A 20,135-nucleotide genomic window follows, 5' to 3' on the forward strand; every position below is an offset into this window, starting at 1 on the left:
TTGAGCATCAGTACAGACACAAGCGCTCATATACACGCGCATACACTCATCCCTATGAACGTAGACACGCACACCCTACCCCTATTAGCACCTCCGAGAGACTGAGCCGGCATATCATCTTGAGATTTACGAAGTCACCGTAGGCGCCTCGTCGTCGACGGGAACGTCTCCTCCCACTGAAAGCGCATCGCCGGAAATCCTGAAATAAATCCAGGAATAATGCGAGCACCAGGATTTGAACCCTGGTGGGTTGGGGATACCACTGTCCACCTAACCAACTCAACCACAGGTTGATTCGCCTTGGTCCGTGTGTGCGGAAGTACACCGGCGCTGCGTTGGAGTCCTTTGAGATGCTAAGACACCCCCCTTTGCACCATAAACTCTCCACCAGAAGGAAAGAGCAAACTTAACCCTCGAAAAAGAAAGAGCCATTTGTCCCATTTCCCCCAAAACCATGAACTTCTCCGTTGGCGCCGGCGGTAGTGGAGACGGCGGAGGCGAGGGCGGGAGGGTGCAAGCGGAGCGGTGGCTGGAGATTGCGGCGAAGCTTCTCGCCGCGCGCGACCTCGTCGGCTGCAAGCGCTTCGCCGAGCGCGCGGTGGAGGCGGATCCGCTTCTCCCCGGCGCCGACGAACTCCTCGCCGTCGCTGACGTTCTCCTCACCTCCCAGGCGATGCTCTATACCGGAGAGCCTGACCCATTCGCCGTCCTCCAGGTGCCCTCCAAAACCACCGACCACGGCGCCATCTCCCGCGCCTTCCGCCGCCTCGCGCTCCTCCTCCAATCCAGCAACCCCCACCCCGGTGCGGATGTAGCCCTCCGCATCGTCAACGACGCCTACGAACTTCTCTCTGATCCATCACGCCAGCCACTGCGTTCTGCACGTACCAACATCCCTTCTGGTGCTCCCTCTCAGCCAGCCGCTGCCGCCGCTCCTGCAGCTGAGGCGACGGACTTCTGGACTGCGTGCCCGTTCTGCTGCTACGTCCATCAGTACCCGCGCGAGCTAGTTGGCCGCGCGCTCAAGTGCCCAAACGAGTCTTGCCGCCGGGGGTTTGTGGCTGTTGAGATCCCTACACAGCCGACCATCGTGCCGGGCACCGAGATGTACCACTGTGCTTGGGGGTTCTTCCCCCTTGGTTTCCCCAACTCGGCGGATCTGGGTGGCAACTGGAAGCCATTTTACAAGGTCTTCCCTTGGAACAATGCGCCAAGTGGTGGGGGTGCCATTGGTAGGAACTATAGTAACTATGGTGGAGGCAGCAATGGCCGGCAGCCGCAGAATGGGAGTGCTCGTGGTGGATCATCCAGAGGTAGGGTCAAGAAGACAACTGCTCGCAAGAAGGTTGGGGCGGGGCCCAAGAGGCGTTCTTTTGGTGGTGGTGTGGAGAGCGGCATTGATGCATCGATGCTTGGACAGGATGGGTGGGCTGAGGGTGAGGAGGGTGAAGGTGGACAGCGGGAGGAGGTAAGAGAGATTAACATAAATGAGGAGGCACGGGCTACAGATGGTACTGGCAGGGCAAATGTCACAGGAGGAGTTGAGGACCTGGGCAGCTTCCATTTGGATGTTGATCCAACTGAGGATATACTAGGGAATCTGGGAAATTTACACAACTTGCCGTTCTTGAGGGTGGATAATCTTGGGAGGATGCTGTAACTGTTGCCATTGCTTGTCATGGTGCTGAAGACCTGAAGTATTGTATGATTAGCTGGGTTGGAACAGATGCTCCAAGGATTGTCTTTACCTTTCTTGTTGTAGTTCTTGTTATTGTGCTATTATCTCATCTTGCAGTGGTAGTGTACTTTGTTGTAGTTTGCTAGCAATGGAGTCGTTTGATTCAGGCTGCCATAGAAGTGCTTTGTGACTTTGTGGTATCTCCAAATTTGTCAGGATATGTGCTCTTGTCTTTGGCAGACAAACTTGTAGGTATTTCTTGTAATGGAAATAATGTTTCGTACATCAAGTGTTGTTTGATTGGTTATGCTTGTCATGCCACTTTGGTTTCTTCAAAGGGTCCACGGTGACTCGAGAAGTTTCTAAGAGCAACTTATCAAGTAAGTGAAGCTGGCTCCTCTTGTTGAATACATAGACTTTTTTTTTCGCAAAGGCATATATTAGCTACGATAATGATTGACTTGGCAATACCAAGTTTGTCATTCTACTATGAAGTTGATAATTAAATGATTTTAATTTGCTTAAATAGGATTTCATACAGTAGGTAATTACCTCTATTCCTTATGCTATTGATTTTGGTTCATTATGATCACATAATTGTTATTAGGAAATATGGGATTAATTCATGTAATCAGTACGTGATCAAGTTTATTGTTACAAAAGTTATGTACAAAAAGTGCATTGACCGAAACCTATCAAACTAATAAGATGTCTTTACTCTCAACTTACCGAAATTCCATAATACTTGGTCTCTTACAAAATCGGCATCATAATCGTCTTGTGTTACAGTGTTCACCTTGTAATGGTTTGCATCTCATAGTACATTGCTGACCACAAAATGTTGTGCTTTAACTAGGATCTAGTAACTAGGCCTATTGCTTCATGATGACAGAGATAAATATGGATAATTAAGTGAAATTTTTGAAAGTGAAATAAAAAATGAGTTGCTCTTAAATATATTATGGAACTTTGTATGGAAACAATGTGCCTAGTTTTGGTGCCTTGCCTAGCATTTATCTTCTTTTAAATAGACACTATACGAGTTGTTGCCGTCAGCTTTTTGTTTTGTACAAAATGCAGCCAAGTTTTGATAGTTATGTTTGCATGTTATATCTGTAGGTTCCTCTTTCTGTGATTGAAAATGATTACCACATTGCATCCAATATCTACTCCCTCCGTCCCATAATATAAGAATGTTTTTGACATCAGTGTAGTGTTAAAAACGTTCTTATATTTTGAAACGGAGGGAGTACTTGTTAAAGAGATCTGGATGGCCTGATTTGACAATATTTCATGTAGATAAACATCTGCCTTTCCGAGACAAAAGTCAGCTGCCCCAAACACCCTTTGATACTTCAGCTTTGGAGGGTATGTCAGTAGCGTGTGGAACAAGTTTTATTTTTCATATTCAGTTTATGAAGCTGCTTATCCCCTGGCCTCAACTATGGGCAGCTTGTAGAACTCCGCCACTGGTTTGCCGAAAAAGGTGCTAACTGTAGCTGTTGTACTTGTCCGGCAATCGTTGTACGCCGCTCATTATCGTCTGTTGGTATCAAAAAGGGACTTCCCTACCTATCTAATATATATATTTTCATTGTTTTAATATATTCTTCTCCTATAAGCCTGCTTGGTAAACATAGGCTTTGTTTGGTTGCAGGTGAAGGATAACCCAAGGTGAAAGGCCCCTACTGGGGATTTTCTCCAGCACAGGTGACCCCCATCTCCAACGGGGATATCACCCCCTTTCCCTGTGGCAGTGATGAGGACATGGCTACCACAGTTACACTCGTATCCCCTGCTGTTTTATCAGGTACTTTCGTTTCTTGGTAATGTTTCTAGTGTTCATGAGAATATGATGCTGCCTAATTTAGATACATTTGTGTTGCTTGCAATTGAGGGCCTAGCACGGATAAGAAGGATGAACATTGGAGCATGGTCAAGCACGGAGAAGGTGCGTGCAAATAGAACAAGAACGGAGGTTCAAGTGAAGATTTTCGGACTTTGAAGCCACCATGATGACATACAAGATGGACGAAATATACAAGATGGCCTTTCATAAATTTTGTTCATAGCTTATTATTGGTGTTGCGCCACCTTATTTTGGGCCAGACCTATGTAATATATTTTTAGAGTCTATATTGTAGGGGAAACGACTTAGGAGGTGTTTTAGTCCCACCTTACCAAGGGTGGACGAAATCCCTTCTCTTTTCCCTATAAATACAACTCTTAAGGCATCGTTTAGACGCGGGTTGGTTTTATGTAGTTAAAAGTTAGCCATCGCTACAACTTCATGTCCAAAGACTACTTATGAAACCCCATTTTTATCAACACTTCATATATGTTTGCAATATTTAGATTGCTTTATCATATCCTTGCTTGTTCTTCGATTGCATGCAGGAATAGGCCTTCGTGGTCAGGTTGATCGTGCTCCGGCGTGGTCAATAACCTCTTGGAGTTGATTTAGCGGTTGTAAGGCGTAACGATGTGCATGTTTGTAGTCGGATCGTCAAAGCCGTCACTCTACCTCCAGCCTTAGAGCATCTCCAACAGGTGCACGGTAGTGCGGCACACTAATTTTTTTTGCAGCGTCGAAATAATATTTTAGGGCGTGCAGAAGGGTGGTTGCTTTATCAGGCGCTGTAAAATTTAGCGCCCCGCTATAGCGCTTCACCAGGCACGGTAAAACCCAACGCACGCTTGGAATTTTTTTTAAACAATACATACGAAAAAAAATGTATATGAAACAACACATAGTTGAGAACTTTAAATTTCATAGTATAGTTCCCCAAACCACAAGCCAGATCATACAATGCTAATAAAAATAAATAAAATGATACTAAATAAAACTACTCCTCGTCCTCCTCGATAATGTAGTTCGCGAGCCACCGAGGATCTTCATTGTCCCAGGTCGACGTAGGTCCCAGCTTGATCTGGGCTTCCGCCGGTTACTTCCGCGCATATGCTTGTCCGCCCGACGCACGGCTCACTCCGCCCTCCTCTGTGCGCAGAACTCGTTCTGGGCAGTGACATCCTGCGGGAAGTGCTCGCGCTACACCGCCATGGCATGCTCGTCCGCCTCAACGACGAGGTGGCGGCGCTTCCGCCTCCGTTGGTGAAGATCTGCGACCGAGGCCGCCCGGGGCACCACGCCGCTGTATCGTACGTGCAGGCAGCCTCGTGAGCAGTCCTGAACGTCCCGAGCCTGAGGCGTGTATCGCTAGAGCGGATCTCCGCATAATACACGCCAGAGGTGCGGGCAGACACCGCGGTAGCCCGACCTGCTCCAGGGGTGCGGCGGCATGGCAGGGCACTGGAAGAGGTGAGGGGAGAAGGCGCAGCGGTGGCGGGGCGCTGGAAGAGGCGAGGAAGAAGGCGCGACAGGAAGGCAAGAGTGGCGGCGGGCGCCTGCGCGTGGCTTTTAACTAGCGTGTTGGGCGACGCGTGCCAAAATTGCTCCGCGCTGCCGCTTTTTCCCGCGCACACACATCTTTTTCACGCTCAAACTTTCGCACGTCTGCTGGAGCGCGCCGCGCGGCCTCTCGCGCGCCAAATTGGCGGTTTATCCAGCGCCGGTTATTTCGCGCATATTTGGAGATACTCTTAGTCCAATTCTGCTGATGGCTTGATGCTTAAGCAATTTTGACCATCCTCAACTGAAGCGTCTCAGTACTATAAACTTTCGCCGCGAGCCATCTTCACAGCTTCATCGGAATTCCTACCACAACATTAGTTCCTGGTAATTCATGATTCCTTTTGATTTTCCCAGCATCCTCTATTGCTACTCCAGTGAGTGGAGGGTCCAGTCTGGATGTTCGCCTCCGCTCGCGTCCCTAAGAAAATGATGCAACTGTAGTGTAGATGCGAGAGGGAGAATGACTAGGGACAGATATTTTTTAGGCAAATGACTACTGACTAGAGACGTAGTATATTATATAACAAGTGGGACTGTGTGGTCAGCGAGAGTAGTAAATGATCACGGCCGGGATCAGATATTTTCTTATTGCGCCAAACAAAAATATGGTCGGAATTAACCGGGATCAATAAGATCAGGGTGCCGATTTCAGGGATTAAGAGTACAATGTTTGATTCAGACTTGGCGTACAAACTCAAGGTTTATTTTAGACTTTTCCCACTATAATTTACCCAGTTTGGTTCGGTTGGAAAGTTGTGATCAAGGGATTATTTAAAAAACGAAAAGACTAACTACCACGCGTGTGGCACTTCTCCAACCCGCCCACACGCCTTATCGCCGTCCATTGTAACCTGCACGAATCTTGGCGCGATGACACAATTTTTAGTTGCACTGTAGGACATGGGCGACGTGTGGTGTATGCAGCAGTTCGCCCGCACGCGTTTACCACTCCGTCGTCAACGGTTGCAAGTCGGAGGCGTGCGGTGGAACCGCCGTCGCGCCCGCACGCGTGGTGCACGACTTTTGTCGCCGTTTCCCTCGACTGGCCACCCCCATCATTGCCTCTCCCCGTCTCATTCATTTCCCCCAACCAACACTACAAAGCAGTTCCGCTCGATTGAAGGAGAAGACGAGAAGAGGAGGCGGCGGCGCCGGTGAAAGAGTCGACGACATTCGCGGCCGTTGCTTGTGTTCGCCGGATCGGAGCGGCGTCGCCGGAGTAGCCGAAGTGAGGAGGTAAGACCGTGGAAGCTTCTGTACTCTCCACCCTTCCTTCTTGGTCTCACTCCTCTCGAGCCCCCCTCCCCCTCCCCCAGAGATTCAGGAGGATTTGCGGCCGCTCCGACGTCCTCGTCGGCGGGGGAGTCGTGTGTGTGCTATTTTACGGCGGCATTGCGCAGCCCCGTCGCCGTCGCGATGGTACTCAAGACGGTGAGGCTCGCCCATGATGGCATTTAGATTGATGCAATTAGATGCGTGAGGGATTCCGTTTCCATTTGTTAGTTGTGATTTTTGTCTCGAAGGCTATGATCGTCAGTGTTTCAGGGCAATGTTGCTGTCGAATTGAGGGTTTGATAGTTGTGTATGAACCCTAGATCTAGGTAGGTGCATTTCAATGTATAGGATCATGGCAGTCATGGAAATTTCAACAAAATGGACGCTGTCAGTTGATGACAACTAATTTTCTTAATGAACCCTGTCAGTTGCCATGTCATGTGTAGGATAATGGCAGTTTCATGAGATCCAAATTCAGGGAGTGATAGGTGTGTTTCTGAATCAACTATCCTTCTAAGTGGCAACTAATTCTGAAAATCAAATATGACAGTTGCCATGTCATATGTAGAGTGATGGCAGTTTTGTATGTCCCTTGTTGTCACTTAGTTGCCATGCTGTTTTGTGATAGCACAACATATTTGAATGTAGTACATGGCAACTCATTTTTTCACTAGGCCAATGTGTGAGTTGCCACATTACATGTTGTGGATTGGCACACATCTGCTATTCATGATTTTCTCATGCACATTCTTCATTCTATACATATTCAGAGTAGAGCAAAGCAGAGTCAGTGGCGGAGACAGGGGGTGCTGGCAGGGGCCTTGGCCTCCCCTATGTTCTCAATAGTACACATATATGTTCTCCTAATCCTCCATTTGTTAGAGAAAACTAACTATGTTTAGGAGATTTGGTCCCCGCTAGCATCATATGACATGTCTTGGCCCCATCTATATTAAGTTTTCTGGCTCCGCACTGAGCAGAGTATATATTCAGAGTTCTGAAAGTAGAGTACGTATCCATCTAAACTATTGTCTTCTTTTGTTATGTACTGTTGGTAGCCAACAAACATATTAATCCCCATGGTGTTGGTTGTGTATATCCGATCAACTGAATCAATGAATCAATCAATCAGTGTCTTAGTTTCCACATCTTTTTGTTTTGTTAACATGGCTACCTGAACTTAGTAGATGTGGCCTGTGTTTTTTATTAAGCCAATGTGTTAGTTGCCACTCTGATTGGTAGACAATGGTAGTTTGATGTTCTGATGTACTGCCCTCAGTTGCCACATTGTTTATTTTACCAATATGGCAACTTGAATCTCCTACATGGCAACTGTATTATTAAGAAGCAAACACATATCCAGTTGCCATGTTTTCGCACCTGCTGTCCAATTGGTTATTTTTTGCCTGTCTATGCATGTTCAGCGCATGGCAATTACAACCTTTTCACATGCTAAAACTGTGGGATAAATGTGGCAGTTTTCATTTTTTGTTAATGATGATATCCAGTGATTCGTTACTTAGTGTATCACTTTTTGCATTTGTATGATGTGTTTTCATTTCACACTAACGTGTTTTTGCTCTTACTGTAGCAAATATGGCTCGTGGCGACCATCAAGATGATGATGATGACTTCATGGAGCCACTGCCACAAAATCGTGGGGATGAGGTCACTCTTCTCCTATGTTTTAATATGATACTGAGTTATCATTCTTCTGTTAGAACTAATTTTTACTACATTGCAACATGGCAACAAAATGTTTCTTTTTGTGTTATGCAGAAGAAGAAGCGCGTGCACAATAGGGCTTCGCAAGAACGCCTGACTATACTGACACAGGGATTTACTGATGATCCGAAGGCACCTGTCGGTGAGATGGGTATGCAGGCTCTGATGATGGTTCGGTGCACGAACCTAGTAAATCCTGTATGTGACTGGCTTGGCGAGATATATGAGCCTGCTTCTAGGGAATTCGTGATTCCAGGACGCGAAAGATTGCCTTTGAACGAGGAATCCGTGTTCTGCACTTTGGGTGTCCCCCGTGGAGAAATCAAAGTCCCTTATGAAGTGAACAATAAGATTGAGGAAGCTTTGTTTGCCCGTTTGTTTCCTGGAATGGCTTCCATGCCTAATATGACTGTTCTGGCAACTTCGCTAGAGGAGATGACAACCCATGGCGAGGTTTTTAAGATGAAGCTGCTCATGTACTTGATCTCGGCTGTAATTTGCGCCTACCACATCTCTTCGCCCAAGCAACAAGTGCTTTCCTATCCTGGTGAATGCACTCTCTTTATTCTTTTACATACAATATTTTTGTTTTTGATGTCATGCAGAAGTTAGTCAGTACCCTTTTAATGTTTTTATTGAATGCTGACGCGACATCTTTTTCTGTCTCGATTTGTGTTTGTGCAGGCGAAGCTGAAAGATGTTAAAAACATCAATCGATGAAAATTCATTGCCGACTTCCTGCATGATGCATTCTCAAATAAGATGTACCAAAAGGGATGTCACTTGCATCTAATGCTATCTTTCCCCCTACTCTTTATGCAAATGTTCTTATCACGGTTCATTCTTTTCATAAATCAACATTTGCAGCTGTTAATAAGTGGCAACCGAACTATTTTTGCATTTTAGTATCTCTGTTTGGCCATAGTTTGAACAAACCATAGTTCTTGATAGAGCTTTTATCTGATTTTTTAGGGCAATCATAGTTGATCGTGCATGGCAACCGATTTTTTTTGTTTTGTGTCTTCTTCGTGCCAAATTGAAGCTTGTTTGATACATGGCAATTGTAGTTGGTGTTTTCAAGGAATTTCATTTTTTCTAGTTATAGTACACATAGTGAACCACCTCCTATGTTCATTTATATTTTATACAATCTGGATGGCAATTACAGTGTTGAACTAGTGGCAACTAAGAATATAATAACATGGCAACTGCTAACATAACATGCTTTCAACTAACAATATATGTAGGTTAAAACTAAGAACATATGTAGATGGCAAATCTCTTTGTTTTACTTAAAAAAACTTGTGACTCAAGGGGCATTGTACTATCAATGCCATTTAAATCGTGGTCATTTTCATTTTCCTTTTTCCCCGCATTTCTATATGTTTTCTTTTTCCTGGACAACATTTGATCATTGTCATATCCTGATTTACTTGTTCGCTTTATTGTGCAAACCAGCTCATGTACGTCGATAGTCTTGATTTGTCCACTGTCGACTTTACTGGGTTAGGAGGCCCGCCGCCTGCACATAAGTTTGTCGTCTCTGCGTGGACGTACGATGCTGTCAAGGTTGTACTTGCTGCAGACAGGGCTTCTGATACAAAATATGGGAAACTTCAGGTTAGTTGTGTCATCTTTTACACCGCCTAACCGCTTCCATCATGGCTGACGAGTCATAAAGAACTCGCCAACCATGGTTGACTGCACATGGCAACCATAATTGTCTTGATACGACAACTCTGCCGTTCCCCGTTGAAACTCCTTTTTCTTCCTTGCAATCCATAATTATAGTCACTGCTTCTTAGTTTTCATTTTTGACTTCTTTAGTTGTTTTCGATAATTTTTCCAGTTGATGGCCAAACATGCTATAGACTACAGTGTGTTTGGTGGGCCACAAAACTTTGGCAAGTGGATGGATGTGCATTCAGCTCCATCTTGTCCTGCTGAGGTAGTCAAGCATGTTTATTTGTTTTCTAAAATTACTTTTTATATTGCATTTTGATTGCTTTTTATGGTTGTTCTGCCTTATTTTTCCTAATCATGTGTCTCTAATATGTTTTGTAATTTGTTAATTTTTTGTTTTCTGATCAGGCAAGGGCACCTGTTGAGCACCTAGTTGGGCAGTTTGCTTCTGGCATGACCAACTTGCTTGGGAAGTTGGTCAAGGGTTGGACAACACTAAATGGTTCTGATAGTGATGTGGTTGCGAGGAACTTCACGTCATTCATTGGAGAACAGACACATCGTCTGACTGGTTGCCGTGGCCGATATGACTACAACAGCTCTCAGGAGCTTCCTGACACACATGATGAGCTAGATGGGGATGGTTTTGGTGGCGTTGACGCTGATCTTGACAAGGATGGCGATGATGACATGGAGAATGTGCCACATGACAGTGACCACGATAAACATCACGAAGATAATGTGAGGGGCAAGAAGGATAAGGCTGCACCGAAAGTTCCTCTACCGAAGGGAGGCATTGATTCAAATGTTGCGAGAGACACGAGGGTTTCGCTCTCAAAGAGGGACAGGGCTCCAGAGGATGCAGGCCAAGGCAATGTTGGGAAGAGGTGTAGGGCTGATCCCGTAGCTGCTAGGAGGAGGTTCGATGTTTACTTAGCATTCTATTTTGTTCTTCCTTTTTAACAGCCCTACTTTTTTGTCATCCCTATGTGCGCCATTATTTTTGTGTCTCACACTTGTTTATATTCTGCATTTTTTTGCTCACTCTTTGCCATTTTTCTTGTACGTGCAGTGAGGCGACAGCTGGTGGACGATCAGTTAAGCAGAAACAAGCACCTACGCCAACCCGTGTTTCTGCCCGGTTGAACAAGGGGGCTCCCGCTGCTGGTGCCACCACCTCCACTAGGTCATCTCCTCGCACATTGACGTCCAACTCCGGGGATCCTGTCGTGCTAGAAGACTTGAGGCAGACAACCAAGAAGTGGGTTCTCCCTATCTGTTTTTTATCTACCTTTTTTTTGTGATTCAGCTATCTTGTTTTTGTCGCGATATGGAATTGCATCTCTTTGAACTCTTTCCATGGCAATTTGCATGTGATGAGCTTACCAAGTCATTATTTGGCTGATGGTAATTTTGTTCGATGCATTCTAAATCATATACAACCTTTTACTTGTCCCATTTTTTTGGTGGCAACTACTGTCTGCCTCTCATGGCAACTGTCTAACTTGACACATGGCTAATCATGTCTGTCCCACATGGCAACTGTTGTTTTATGATCTATTTTTTTTTCATGGCAACTCCTTCTTCTTCTACATGGCAACTGCTTACTAGATCACATGGCAAATCTTGTCCACTCATATGGCAACTGGTAGCTTCCACTTACTTCAACAGCTTTTTTTGCACTTCATTTGTGTTCATCCTTACATTGTTTTCAAATGGCAGCTCTGGCACATCACTCATATTTTCATTTTTTACGATGACTACCATGGCAATTCATTTTTGTTCCTAGCGCTCACCTTTTTTGTTCTCTTCATGCGTTTTCTTGAATGGCCGTTTATCATTTGACACATTCCTTTTTTTTGTAGGGTCAAGAAGACTACTACACGCTTGACCAGTCGTACTACCAGAGACCCACTTGAATGCATTCACTCCAAGCTGTCGGCATCCGATGTTGCAGACATTCATGAGCCGCCAGTCGACCAATCTGCTGCTGTACCGTCCACTGTTTCTACTAGCTCTGATGCAAGAGGCCGCGCATCTCCGCCGGTTGCAGATGTGCAGATTACAACAGCAAGCATCCGTACATCTGGGAGTGGTGAGTCTGTATCTGCCAGGACTGCTGAGATATTGCCTACACTAGTGGCAATGATAGATGCTGTTGTCACCCATGTCACCTGATCAGCAAGTGTTGAAGTGGATGCTCCTGAGGTCAACCTAAACAAGGAGGATTCCTGGTCATCTGATATGGACTCCAAGCGTGTGGCTAGTGGCACTTCTGTGTCCACGAAAGAAGGGGATGCGGCCACACTTCAGAATGAAATGCCATCCACAGTTGACTCTCATGTCACAATGGCTCCAACAGCTGGTGGCCTAGAGGCTGCTACTGTTACCGTTGTGCGACCTGGCCTGCCACCTAGGCGGCGTAGCCCCCGCAAGATTCCTGCACAGGTATCCAATGCACCGTAGGTACTTAAGAGCAACAGAGATGACTCTGGTTACGTGCATGCTTCCACACTGTTCCCACCGTCTGCCAAAAGCAATGTACCCGATAAGACGGAAGTCAGCAGTACAACAGATGCAGCTGGCAAGCCGTGCACTACTAAAGGAGGTGGGCGTTCAGAGCAGACTGCGTCTTTCATCGCCGTGGAGAACACCAGCTTAAATATGCGCACTTCCAAGCTCCCTATCAACGTTGGTGTACCCTACAGCCCAAACAGGAAGACCGGCAAGAAAGTTGTGGTTGAGATCGCTGACAGCACACCCCGACCTACTAACAAGCCTAATGATCCCGCAACAGATGAGGGAGACATGTTTGTTGATCTGTTATCTCTAGACCCTGCCAATCAATTTGTCCTCAATCTGGCCCATAGACAGGAGAGGCACCCCATGGCTTTTACCCCACCAAGCTTTAGTCTAGGAATCGACAACACTCAGGATGTACAAGTGCACGATCCTATGCCTATTGCTTTTTCTTTCCCGGCAGGCACGGTCCCAATGATGGCGCAACCGTTGAATGATGGCAGGAAGGCTGTCAAGTTTGCAGATCCCATAGTGCAAGGTAATTTTTTTGGGGGGTTCTCAACTGTGATGGCAAATCTCATGCGATGCACATGTAGTTGTCATTTCTTTGTTTCTGTAGAGGTTGATGCATGACTACTGTAGTTGACGACACATGGCAATTTGCAGTTGTTGCCATGTGGCAACTGCAGTGCATTGCACTTGGCAATTGCAGTTGTTGCCATGCGGCAACCGTAGTGCACTGCACATGGCAACCATAGTTGTTGCCATGTGGCAACTGCAGTGCACTACACATGGCAAATGCAGTTGTTGCCATGTGGCAACTGCAGTGCACTGTACATGGAAAATGCAGTTGTAGCCATGTGGCAACTGCAGTGCACTTTACATGGCAACTGTAGTTTTACTTTCCACATGCCAAGCTTTGTTTACAAACTACCATTTGCCATTGATACTTACTTACCAATACTTTTCCACTTCACATTTTGAACTTCATGCACAACATTTTGCTATCTCTAAGTATCTTATGCTACTATTTTTTTACTAGCCATCCCTGAGGAGATTTCGTCGTCCCTTGAAGAAGCTTACCGCAGAGTTGAGCAGGATGCATTGAACATCGGGTCCTCACGGAATCGGGGCCAACCAAGTTCTGCTGTGCCTGCTGAGGCAGTATCCGAGGATACCATCAGAAATGCAACCCCTGGACCTGTGAGGCAGACCAGGGTAGTTCATGCACCACCAGTGGATGACTTTGAGCCTGATGTTAAGGCTACAAAGGAGCAGACCCAACTATACGACATTGTCAAGCGATTTGGAAATGCGAGGTCAAACAGCAAGCACATGAAGGAGCTGAAACCGTAATGTCCACACCCCACTACTGTTTACTTGCTTTTTTGTGCTTTTGGCCATGCATTGTTTACCTTTTCAATTTTTATTTTTTTAGTAGACATGATTCTTTCATGTTAATCATTTTCATATAGCTCATGTTTCGACAGAACCAAGATCATACAATGCAACACGACATACGTTGACCTAGGCGATCTTGCCGAGTCTGTGAGGCCTACTGGTAAAATGTCAAAGAATGTAGTTGCCTGTGGGATTGACTTCATCAACAAACATGTGGACATTTGTCCTGACAAGACAATCATGCACTACAGCGTGACCTGCAAAATATGGGATGGTGACTTCCACCATAAAATCCCGAGGAAGCATTTTGCCGATCATGGTGATTTGAAGCTCACAATGAAGAAATATGTGAGTGTTTATTCTCGTTATACATCTTTTTTCCATGCTATGTTTTTGTCAGCACTTATACAGATGTTTCATGCGGCAACATCTGCCATGTAAAATTAGCATGAAAATTGTTAATTCAACTTATGTGGCAAACTCACTATAAATATTGGGCAACTGTGTTTGGCCATGGATGGCAACTTCTTATATTTATACATGGCAAATGAACCTTCTTCCATGCGTGTACCTGGCCACTTTGATGGTTTGCTTTTCTTATGTATCTCTTACTGCATGTGGCAATATTTATACATATCATTTTTTCAACTACATCATTCTGTTTTGGATGTGAACTCTATTTTTTACTGCCTTTTTTTACTTTGCATGTCATGTTCCCCATGTTCCAGGAGCTTGCACTAGAAGACCCAGATGACAAGTGTGGTCATCACTACGCCATCTGCCTTGACTTGAAGAACCAACATTTCGAGGTGCTCGATTCAATCCGTTCAGGAGCTGATGAAGACCTTACTACTCATGCCGAATTCTTTATCAACAACCTTAAGGAGACCTGGATCCATCAGTACGAAAACTCAAAGGTCCAGATCAATCATTTCCCAATTGAGTATGTCACGACTGAGAAGCAAGAAAACAGGTAATCACTATCTTTTTTCATGTGTTCACCATCCTTTTCATGTCTTCATCAATGTTTTTATTATTTTTCTGCTTGCATGTGTTCACATGTTTTGCTTCGTTCTAGGCATGATTGCGGGTTTTACATGTTGGAATACCTTGCAAAGTGGGAAGGTTGATGGGTCCCAGTGATCACAGGTGCAATGGTTGTGGAGCTCTGTAGAATATACACATGGGATTAGTTGATGAATGAAGATTTCAACAGGCGGGCTTCAGCACGATGATTTTTAGAGTCAGCTGTCAAATCCGCGAACAAGAAGTACAAGTGATCGCGTGATTTTTCACACACATGCCTACCTTACATTCTGTGGCTGAGGAATGTAAGGTATCGCTTTGTTCTTTGAAACTATGTCCGTGTGCTATGTTATGACTGCATCCATATTTGCTGTAGTATATATAGTTGTGGCGTGTATGTGGCGTTGAATATTTGTAATATAAGTGTGGTCCTGAACCTATTTAGGTGTGACAAGACTACTATATGTTAACTATCAGTATGTGGTTATGATTGTGAGTACCAATTTGAGTTTTTTGAGTTGTTTTATGATGGCTGAAACACAGCAAATATAGTTAATCACGCACGGTTAGCGCAAGTAATCACTTCATTTGGTTTTTGGGTTTTTGCATTTGATAACTGTTTTCAGTAAGCACGGTTGTTTCAGTAGCAACTTTTTATCTCTCATGTTTTTGCACGTTGTCATTTCAACTAGTTTGTACAGGGTATGTATAGAATTGAATACGTGTGAAATAAAAAATGCGTGGGCTGAAAAACGGTAAAATACGTGAAGGCAGTTTCAGTAGCAACTACATGGCAGATTCAGTGCAAGCTGCATGGCAGATTTAGCAGCAACTACACGGCAATTTTAGTTGTGCATACATGTCATTTTTTCAAATTTCTGTTGTCCACCAACATTCACTCTCACATTTTTTAAACCTTGATCATCTACGTTACAAAATTGTCATCAACACCCAAGTTACAATCCTGCGCAGTTGCTTTATGGATTACTCGCCCCTTTCTTTGCCTTCTTGTGCTTTGCTTGAATTTCCAACCCCGATTTGTATCGTATCTCTTTTGTACGGCCTTTTGTGATGGAACGGGGTGTGTTCCTGACCTGAGTCTGCGTGCTTGCTATTCTAGAACCTACCTCCGAGTTTTCAGAGGATGGACCCGTGGACAAAGGCACACTTGAGGTGCCGGGGAACCGATGCAAGGCTTCTTCAACCTTTCTCTTCTTGATCTCATCAAGCTCTCTTTTCAGGGCCTTCCTGTGTTTTTTTGCCACCCTGGCTGTCTCATCACTTTTGCATGCTTCATCTATTAGCTCAGCATAGTTCTTTGACAATACAACATGCCTAATGGACTCCATGGTTGCCTCTGGTCTCTAATCATGTACAGCCAAAGCTGCAGTTGATATTTGTGGCCCCAATGCATCGTCAGCGTCCCAAGTCCACCGCCGTCATATGAAATGGCGAGGCAATCACGTGACTGCGTGCATGTCCATTACTTTGAGTATGTGGCAGCACACAATCCCGTCCCGTTTGTATTTGCAGCATTGACAGTAGTATTCACCTTCGGTTATTGAGGCCTTCACAAAGTAGTTTCATCCCTTGTCCGGGTCTTCAGGTTCTGAATTGGACATGCCCATGAGAGTACACACCTTGAAGGTTTGTTCGTCAACTTGGTAAGTTGTGTACATGCTGGCCCGCTTTATTTCTTCCTGGAATCTGCATGTTTTGTGCTTGTTAAATTAGTATATCCTTTTAGCACCTTTTGTTGATGTAGGTCACAACATTGCAAACGTATCGAAATCAAAGATGGCAAAGAAAGCTTTTATTTTGCACACATTTTATTTGTAATGATTGTTTTCCACATGGCAACTACAGAGTATTAACATGGCAAATGTAGTTTAGTTCACATGGCAAATGTAGTTTAGTTCACATGGCAACTACAGTTTAGTTCAGATGGCAACTACATTGTATTTCACATGGCAACTGCAGTGTATTTCACATGGCAACTGCAGTTTATTTCACATGGCAACTAGTGTCTTTCACACAATCAGCATGTCAATAGATGGCAACAGCTTTAACGGTACTGCAACTAAATCATGCTGGTCTCAATGCATTTGCCATGTTAAAATAAAGCTTGCATCATACATGGCAATTAAACTACATCCCACATGGCACCCACAACACATTCAAGTGGCAGTTATACTTTGTTTCACAACAAGCAATAGCTAATATTTGTTTTTGCAACTACGTAGTTTTTTATTTTTGTTTTGCATTCATGTGTTGACTACAGATGCCAGCTTCATATCAGCAGATATGGCAAACATATTTATTTACTCTTTTTTTATCATTTTCAATGTTGAATGTACATGGCAAATAAGATCATAAGATCAATCGCTTACTTGTTAAATATCTTGCTGGTGTATATCTTGCTCATATGCCTCTCCATGGGTAAGTATGTTAGCAATTTAGGCTGTTTGAGTGCGGTGTTTGCTTCTTGCTGTAGCTCGGATCCCAGTATTTTCTGTTGCAAAGCTGAATACTGCTTGGCAAACTACATCAATGAGTTGCCAGGGCTCATGTAACGCTTCAAAACTGCATTGAACCCTTCGATGCGTTGTGTAGTCTGCAGAAATGGGAATAAGCAATGCATGAAGTAGGCCGACACCCAGTACATTCGCTTCTCCCACAAGCTTTTTAGTGTCTCTTGTCTTGGACTTGGTACGTTTCAATCATAGCCGTCCAGCTCCATTCAAACTCCTCCACCGTCAAGCTATGGTCCACACACAACTCGAATGCCTTGTGCAGCTCTGGATGGTCAGCGAAGAATGGTCCTAGTGTCTCTTCAACCTTCTTAATAATATGCCACCTGCAGTGCCTGTGCACTGCCAACGGAAAGACCTTCTCTATGCCTGTGCGCATGCTAAAATCCTGGTCTGTTATTATGTTCATCGGAGCTAGCCCATCCACGCACTCCAAGAAGGTTTTAAACAACCAAGTGTAACCATCGGTATCTTCATTCTGAACGAGACCGCGACCGAACTGCAAGGACTGATTATGGTTGTTTATTCCTATGAATGGAGCACATGGCATCTTGTACATATTCGTGAGATACGTTGCGTCGAACAAAATGCAATCACGGAAATGTTTGTAGGATCTTCTTGTAGCACCATCCACCCAATACATGTTTCTGACACGGTCCGAGTCGTCCAGCCTTATCCTATAGAAGAAATCACTATCTGCTTTTGCTTTCTCTTCGAAGTAGGCTATCATGGCTTCTATGTCAGCCAACCTGCTCTGTCTATGGTACTTTGCCTTTAGGTTTTTGACGTCTGCTGGTATGTAGGGCATGCTACTCAGGCTCCCATCTCCACTGTGGATCAGTGACAGTATTTGGACCATTCTTGATGGACCGACGTTACAATCATGTAGCAACCTTATGAATTTCTTCTCAATGGGAATGAATCCTCTGTGGGCGCTCAGAAATTTTACTAGGTCAAACTTCTTTATGAGGTCGTGGTTGTGTTCTTCGAAATATTCGGTGACCACCCATCATGCTCCATTTGTGTTTAGCTTCAACCGGATAGGGCATACCGTTCTGAGAATGATGCATCTATTTCGTTCCGGCACGAAAGGCACAACACCTTTTCCTTTCTTGTTCTTCCATGCCTTGTAGCATCTTATCTCACCTCTGTTGTGCTCGTTAGTTTTTTTAATTTTCCTATGGTACTCTGTGTTCACCGCAAATCCATGGAATTTCGCATATCTCTGGTAGTACTCCTTGGCATCTTCAAAAATATCAAATCTCTGTCCAAGATATGGTGGTTGAGGTATCATGATTTCTGATTGTCCATCTTCTTCTTCCGCTTGCGCTTCATCATCAGTTTCAGCATTTACTTCAGTATTGGTGGCTATTTCATCTGCTTGAGTGTTGCTTGTGCTGGTGTGCAGAGGCATGCTTGTCGGCATTGCTACAACGATTGCCATTTCTGACACTGATTCCGCATTGTTTGCGACAGCATCGGTGACTTGATCGTGGAATGCTCCTTCAGTGTGCTCTGAGGTTCCCGCAGCAGATGTTACTTCGCCACTGTTGATTGTAGTTGAATCTCCTTCAAAAAATTAGGTACGTGTGTAAGCAGTATTGCTTGAATGGCAGATTCATCGTAATGAACTGATAGCAGCTGCATCCGATTTTTTTCATGGCAACTGCATCTGAAACATTCTACACAACTGCAGCTGTATAACTTTACATGTATAAAGTGCTGGAACGTGCATCTTTGAAATCATGGAAACTATAACCTATCAATTTTATTTGGCATGATATCATTCATATATATATATGCAATTCTTGAGTATCTGCATTTTGCCATGCATGGCCACTGCAGTTCTCTAGCCATGGCAGCTGCAGTTGACCAAATATGGCATGTGTAGTTGCCAGGTCATGGCAACCAACATCTCAACATCAAAACTTGCATTCTAGAAATGATCCTACATGGCAAATGCAGATAATCACAAATGGCAAATACACATAGACCGGATGATCATAGATTACTAATGGTCATATTCACCTGGTGGCATTTGCCACCTCCACCGTGAAAAATGCACCGTTCCCAATGTTTTTTTGCACAAAGCAAATGCATGATGTTTTCTTGGTTCAGATATTTTACCTTGATGTGCCACATGTGCTAATTGAATTTGGTGTGACACTTCATTTTGGTGCGTTGCATCTGCATTACCGACGGCCTGCAATGGTGAAGCTTGCCACGAGCCATTTGCTGTTGTGGATGCATCATAATAACCTGCGATCACGTGGAAGTTAACTTTGAAATCATGTCAAGCATAGTCCACCTAGGAAGGCAAGTACTGTTGACAAGGATTGACCAACTATTTTGGGTCAGGCATGGCAACTGTAGCTTGGCATATGTAGTTATTCAATCATGGCAACTACAATTGTTGAGTCATGGCAACTGCAGCTATTGATACATGGCAACCGCGGCTGTTGATACATGGCAACTGTAGTTGTTGAGACATGGCAAATGTAGTTGTTGGGACATGGCAACTGCCCACACATTTGTCTACATGTGGCAAATATAGCTGTGAATGCTTGTCATTTGCACTTTCCATCATTTTCTTCATTTCTATCAACTACAAATTAGAGTGGCCATCTTTTTCTTCATTTTATCGTCACACCATACAAGCACCAATGTCAGCTAGTTTCCTATCCTGATACACTATGCGCAAAATCGGTTTCATATGTCTCACCTACGTACGACGTTGATGGCAGGTATCCGGATATCACCTGTCGCCACACGCTGCATGAAGGTCCTGTGTTTTTGCAAAATACTCGTAAGTATTTGCCATCCTTTGCAAGTTATATTATCCACATGGACATGCTATTTTTCTTTATTTCATTACCTTGATTTT

At 44.5% G+C, this 20,135-nt stretch overlaps 3 protein-coding genes and 1 pseudogene across 3 annotated transcripts; 3 read left to right on the top strand and 1 right to left on the bottom strand.

Moving 5' to 3' along the window:
• The first annotated feature begins 367 nt into the window (after nucleotides 1-367).
• LOC119295969 lies at nucleotides 368-1,985 on the top strand. Its single transcript, XM_037574392.1, has one exon. It carries the CDS (start codon nucleotides 455-457, stop codon nucleotides 1,658-1,660), a length of 1,206 nt encoding a protein of 401 aa, XP_037430289.1. The 5' UTR covers nucleotides 368-454; the 3' UTR covers nucleotides 1,661-1,985.
• A 6,175-nt stretch (nucleotides 1,986-8,160) lies between these two features.
• On the top strand, nucleotides 8,161-12,825 carry LOC119293585. Its single transcript, XM_037572011.1, has 6 exons — nucleotides 8,161-8,637; nucleotides 8,775-9,710; nucleotides 9,940-10,038; nucleotides 10,182-10,693; nucleotides 10,846-11,034; nucleotides 11,639-12,825. Exons 2-6 carry the CDS (start codon nucleotides 9,552-9,554, stop codon nucleotides 11,949-11,951), a joined length of 1,272 nt encoding a protein of 423 aa, XP_037427908.1. The 5' UTR covers nucleotides 8,161-8,637; nucleotides 8,775-9,551; the 3' UTR covers nucleotides 11,952-12,825.
• LOC119292649 lies at nucleotides 12,660-15,156 on the top strand. The gene is made up of 5 exons (XM_037571414.1): nucleotides 12,660-12,831; nucleotides 13,336-13,645; nucleotides 13,784-14,042; nucleotides 14,423-14,667; nucleotides 14,773-15,156. Exons 1-5 carry the CDS (start codon nucleotides 12,660-12,662, stop codon nucleotides 14,822-14,824), a joined length of 1,038 nt encoding a protein of 345 aa, XP_037427311.1. The 3' UTR covers nucleotides 14,825-15,156.
• Nucleotides 15,157-15,243: 87 nt separating this feature from the next.
• Nucleotides 15,244-18,110, bottom strand: LOC119292650 (annotated as a pseudogene).
• Between the last annotated feature and the right edge of the window lie 2,025 nt (nucleotides 18,111-20,135).

Source organism: Triticum dicoccoides, chromosome 4B (genome assembly GCF_002162155.2).
Source record: "Triticum dicoccoides isolate Atlit2015 ecotype Zavitan chromosome 4B, WEW_v2.0, whole genome shotgun sequence".
NCBI classification, from domain to species: Eukaryota; Viridiplantae; Streptophyta; class Magnoliopsida; order Poales; family Poaceae; genus Triticum; species Triticum dicoccoides.

Excerpts from the sequence above, each read along its gene's own strand:
- LOC119292649 (XM_037571414.1), top strand. The coding sequence starts at position 12,660 with ATGGCTTTTACCCCACCAAGCTTTAGTCTAGGAATCGACAACACTCAG. Across the intron at positions 12,832-13,335 it reads TGCAGATCCCATAGTGCAAG|CCATCCCTGAGGAGATTTCG; the intron begins GTAATTTTTTTG and ends TTTTTTTACTAG. Across the intron at positions 14,043-14,422 it reads AGCTCACAATGAAGAAATAT|GAGCTTGCACTAGAAGACCC; the intron begins GTGAGTGTTTAT and ends CCCATGTTCCAG.
- LOC119295969 (XM_037574392.1), top strand. The coding sequence starts at position 455 with ATGAACTTCTCCGTTGGCGCCGGCGGTAGTGGAGACGGCGGAGGCGAG.
- LOC119293585 (XM_037572011.1), top strand. The coding sequence starts at position 9,552 with ATGTACGTCGATAGTCTTGATTTGTCCACTGTCGACTTTACTGGGTTA. Across the intron at positions 10,039-10,181 it reads CTCCATCTTGTCCTGCTGAG|GCAAGGGCACCTGTTGAGCA; the intron begins GTAGTCAAGCAT and ends TTTTCTGATCAG. Across the intron at positions 11,035-11,638 it reads TTGAGGCAGACAACCAAGAA|GGTCAAGAAGACTACTACAC; the intron begins GTGGGTTCTCCC and ends TTTTTTTTGTAG.